At 36.7% G+C, this 5,000-nt stretch overlaps 1 protein-coding gene across 1 annotated transcript; it reads left to right on the forward strand.

Moving 5' to 3' along the window:
• The first annotated feature begins 553 nt into the window (after positions 1-553).
• Positions 554-2,084, forward strand: LOC107579147 (trophoblast glycoprotein-like). The gene has a single exon (XM_016265010.1). The coding sequence runs from the start codon at positions 581-583 to the stop codon at positions 1,538-1,540; it is 960 nt and encodes a 319-aa protein (XP_016120496.1). The 5' UTR covers positions 554-580; the 3' UTR covers positions 1,541-2,084.
• The last annotated feature ends 2,916 nt before the right edge of the window (positions 2,085-5,000 follow it).

The raw sequence follows: 5,000 nt of genomic DNA on the forward strand, positions 1-5,000 counted from the left end.
GCGGATACTTACACTTTCTGACAAATATTTTTTGTTGGATACTTTGGCTTAACGGAGTACAAGTTTGAGACATTACCCCGCTTATGTTATGATTGCTATTTTTACACCCCTGCTGAAGAGTCTTGTAGGCAGCATGCTTTATTTTCCCACAGAGCATGTAGCTGTCCCGTTTAAAAGTTTCTAAAATGCTTTGGTCAGGTTCATTCAGTGTCCACTCTGTCTTAACTGCAAAACTACACGGCTCTGTGTATCTCTCAAGGAGGGAAGTGGGCGAGGTTTTGCTCACCTCGGGGATGCTGCTAGACAGCACTTGATCGCATTTTAGTGTAGGCGTCGTCAGGGGAGCTCCAGAAAGAGAAAATGCTGCCGGACTGAACACTCACTCTCTGGCCACACGGACTGCTTTCCTCGATGGCTGAAACGGTTTCTCGAAGCGAAGTGAATCCGAACTATGAAGAGAACATATGCTGCAATTAAACCTTTGGAATAACATTCGCTTCAGTTTAAAATGGAAATGAACAGAAAACCACTTCGTGTTTTATCTCGCACTTTAAAACGATATCATTTTAGCGTGGGGCTGATGTGTTTGTTTGTTTTGTCCGCTGAAACTCATAAATGTCACGATACCTACATGCGTTATGACGGATTGGTGAGTTGTGAAGAGATCATACTACCTCTCGAAGTGCCCAGAAGCATCCAAAACTTCACTTTACACAGATACAATATCTCAGTTTTAACCGAGAGAGCGTTTTCAGCCAATGGGACCGAAATGGACTTGCGCGCGCTGTCACTGCAGGACAACAACATACAGGTGATCGAAAGTTGTGCGTTTTGTGGACTCCCCCGACTTCTTTCCTTAGATTTGAGTCACAACCGTTTAATGGTTGTGCCCCCTGGAGCTTTTTATGGCTTGGAACAGCTACGTAATCTTAACCTCAGTAACACCTTAATGACTTCGGGCGCGAGCCAATTACCACTCGCGCTGTCCACGGATAATTTGTGCGATCTTCAAAGATTGGACCTATCTGGAAACCGTTTGGAGGTCATTCCTCTTTCTGGGTTTGGCAACCTCAATTTAACCACATTAATACTGACAAATAATTCCATTGCGACCTTGGATAGTCACAATTTAGCGAAATTAAACGAGTTCAAGGAAATACGTATTTACTTATCACAGAACCCGTTCGAGTGTAAATGTGGCAAACTGAAGGAGTTTTATGATTGGCTGAAGAATAGCTCCCAATGCGCAGACTCCAATAGCCTGAAATGCGCGCAACCCGAAAAGAAGAAGAACAGGCACGTGATGGATCTAGAAAAGAGGGACATGGAGTGCCAAAACTTGGATGCCGGTTCTTATGTGCTTCTCGGCATTGTGTTGGCCCTCATTGGAGTTGTGTTCCTCATGGTGTTGTACTTGAACAGAAGAGGCATCAAGAGGTGGCTTAATAACATTAGAGATGCCTGCCGGGATCAAATGGAGGTGTATCATTACAGATATGAACAGGACTCAGATCCCAGGTTAGCAAATGTTGCAGTTTAAGCGGAATCTTCTGACCTCATCTTCTTGAATTATTTGATGAAACGCTATGACAACGAAACTGGAGTTTTGTGGCTTTTAAGTCCATGTATGTTAGCTTTAGGACAAGCACTCTTAAAAGTTAACGAAATTAACTTTCAGCAGATATACACTTTTTCAATAAACTTTTAAGGTTCAGGAAAATGGATATGGAATTTCACTATTTCAGTAACTCATCTTGTCCAATAAAATGTTGGAATGGGAATGCCCCTCCCACCTGTCTGGGACCAGCAATCAAGAAGGCAGTGTTTTTGCTACAAGCCATTGAGATGAATGGGAATGCTAACGGGTAGCTTTCTGCAGGTATTACAGATCTCATTGCAAGCAATAGAAAGCAACAAATCATGTTTCACGACTGTGACGTAAATGGAAGACTATTAACTATTTTCAAAAGATCCTTAGCCAAAAATTCATGTTTCAATAGGAAAAATTGTCAATACAGCAAAGACAACAGGGCTCATTAAGCGATTTCATCGCTTTAGCTGTTCATTTGTATTAGATGCTATGGAATGAAGGCAGTCTAACTGTATACATTTAACAGTTTAAAAAAATAATACTAATACATAAATAACTATTCCAAATAATTTATGAAAGTGCAGGATATATGTAACACTCCTCAATGCTTTCCTCAGTGCATTAACTTATTGCATCAAACAGTCCAGTTATAAAAACCTGGGTAAATGTAAGTAAAAATATACAATAACTTCCCTTATAAAGCTGAAAAAAATGGGCATTAATGTATTTAATGAAATGGGTAAAGGACTTTCGTGACATAATTTGAGAATGTTTAATTGCATTAGGGTGAATGTGAAAAAGAACATTACATGCACTACCTGGAAGACTGCTTGAATTTTGCTTTTTTTTACCCTATAACCCTGTATACAGTGCCAAGACACTCTTGGTCTAGAGTGAGACACAATAAGTCCCCCCCCCCCCAATGTTTGATTAAACCTTTGGTTTTATTTATGCATATGGAGATTTGACTGTACAAAAATGTGCAATTTTAACCTTCATCATCTCTTAGCATATTTTGAATGAGTGTTATGCAGCCCAGATAACCTTTGAAATTCAAATATAGAGCAGTGACATAATACTATTTTATAAACAAATGACTTGCATCCTCAATAAAACTCAAGATATCCTCATTGACTGCTCTGTTTGTGTTTTGTTATGTATGGGTCTAATTTTTGGGTCTTTTTACTTATGCTTCATTTTGTTTTTTAAACAAAAAATCTGTATTTTATCATTGAGAATGTCAAATAAAGGCAACAGAATGAGGAAATTCAGGCTGAGAGAAAATCAGTTATTTCCCATTCAAACATAATTTGATTGCAGTGAAGCATCTGGTAGTTTCTTATAGTAAGTGGGATTTCATTGAAAACTTTCAAATACAGTTTGTGTACACAATTTTTCCTCTCAATCTCTTTCTCTCTTTAGAGGACATCTCTCCCCAATACTGATGATAGTTGGAGACAATTTGCTGCTAATAAAAGAACAGAGGCATGACTCAAGACAAATCTGTGACATAATTATAGCAGAGCTGGGATTAATCCCATCAGGGTCATATCTATAAGAGGGCAAGCTGACGTCCTATAAATCCTGAGTCTTGCCCCCGAGCGTGCTTCATTTGCTCAGGTTTAATTACTAGGTTCCTTATGATTGGGTGTTTGATTTTAAACACAAGGTCAGTCGTGCAGCATCACAACCCCTGATACAAATCCTGTAGGTACTGAAAAGTGACTTTAGGCTTTGGTTCTCAGTGTGTGGGACATTTTTCTAGTTCTCAAATCTCGATATGAATATTGCGCTTTGACTATAGACGTGAGAACCACTGAGGTTTGCTTTTAGTTTCTTCTCATATGTTTTCCAGTGTTTGGCAAATCAAATTTGTATGACACGATTTTGAGTAAATATGACTTAAATTACAGCCTGTTTTTCACATAAAGTAATCGAATGAACTCAAAGGATTTGGAATAATGCATACAAATCATATGGCCTACTTTTATGTGAGCTTTGGAGTTTGACAGTTACAATCACTGATCTTTTCATTTTATCCTTGTGTTTTACCAGTGAAAACATCATATGCTTTCAGGAAATGGGGGTGAGTAAATGGCAGGATTTGGGACAACTATTTCTTTCATATCTCTCCTACAAGTCAGTGTTGCTTATTGAGTCATTTAAAAATATTTATTTTAATTAAAAAGAAGAGCACTATTTTAAGAAAAACATTCAATTACATTATTTGAGTCCTAATATTCTGGGGAAATAGCAATATTATGATATTTACTCTATCATTATTTTATGTTCCTGCATCTTCAGGGGTAATATTTCATTATTTTCAGAATACATACTCAAAATAGTGTTTTGAGGTTTCGCAAAACTAGTGGTGCTGATGCTGGCCAAGAAAGCTGCAGGTGTCCATATGTGCCTCAGCATCTTTCATCTGTTATATTCAGCTCCTTACAAAGAAGACGAATCCTTTTTCCCTCTCAGATTTTTTCCATTTCTCACATATGAACATATTAATCATACATGACCTACTCCAGACCCCAGTCTCATAGCGTCCCAGCAGAGTTAGTCACTCTCCGTGTGTAAAGAATTAGGTCTCTGACTCAGAGTCCATTGGCCCTGTAAGCCTGAGTGAAATTCAAAATGACTTTGTCCAATTCACTGCCTTTCTAAAATTGAGGAAACGGTCAAATATTTATGCCGACTGCAGCAAAAAAGAAAAAGAGCAAGGGATAAAGAATGAAACCCATCGAAATAGGCTATTTTCTCTCATAATGCCCTTACCAAAAAGTAGTATACTTCAAGTTTATTTTAGTAAGTATACTTAAGTAAAGTTCAAGTATATTTTAAAATAAACTTTATGTAGTAAGTATACAAATATCAGTGTACTAGTAGTATACTTGTAAGTGTACTAATTCAATACTCCTTGGACTAAATTGGCCCACTTTCTATTATATAAAAGTATACTTTTAAAGTATACTTTAAGTATAACAGTAGTAAACTTTGAGTACACAACTAGTTTACATCAAAATGTTTAGTTTGTACTGCAACTATACTAAAAGTGAACTTACTAATGAAATACTTGTAGTAGCATTTTCAGTACACTTTGAAGTATAATCTCAGTAAACTACTAGTTTATTAGTTTTATACTGCAAGTATACTCGTGAGTTTTCTTTAAGTGAACTTCATACTTGAAGTATAATACTATGTCCCTATTTAGGTATTAATTTGTATATATTTTGTTAGATGAATATCTGAACATACAAAACATCAAAAGAAGAGGGTATCTGCTTGTAAACAAAAACATTTTATTCTAGCTTCATGCATTCTTTTTTTAAACACTTGAATGTGGATAAGTTTCATAAATAAAAAATAAAGAAATAAACAACATTTTGAACAAAAAGCTGAAAAAAGA

Source organism: Sinocyclocheilus grahami, unplaced genomic scaffold (assembly GCF_001515645.1).
Source record: "Sinocyclocheilus grahami isolate Dianchi unplaced genomic scaffold, SAMN03320097.WGS_v1.1 scaffold32.1, whole genome shotgun sequence".
NCBI classification, from domain to species: domain Eukaryota; kingdom Metazoa; phylum Chordata; class Actinopteri; order Cypriniformes; family Cyprinidae; genus Sinocyclocheilus; species Sinocyclocheilus grahami.

Excerpts from the sequence above, each read along its gene's own strand:
- LOC107579147 (XM_016265010.1), top strand. The coding sequence starts at position 581 with ATGTGTTTGTTTGTTTTGTCCGCTGAAACTCATAAATGTCACGATACC.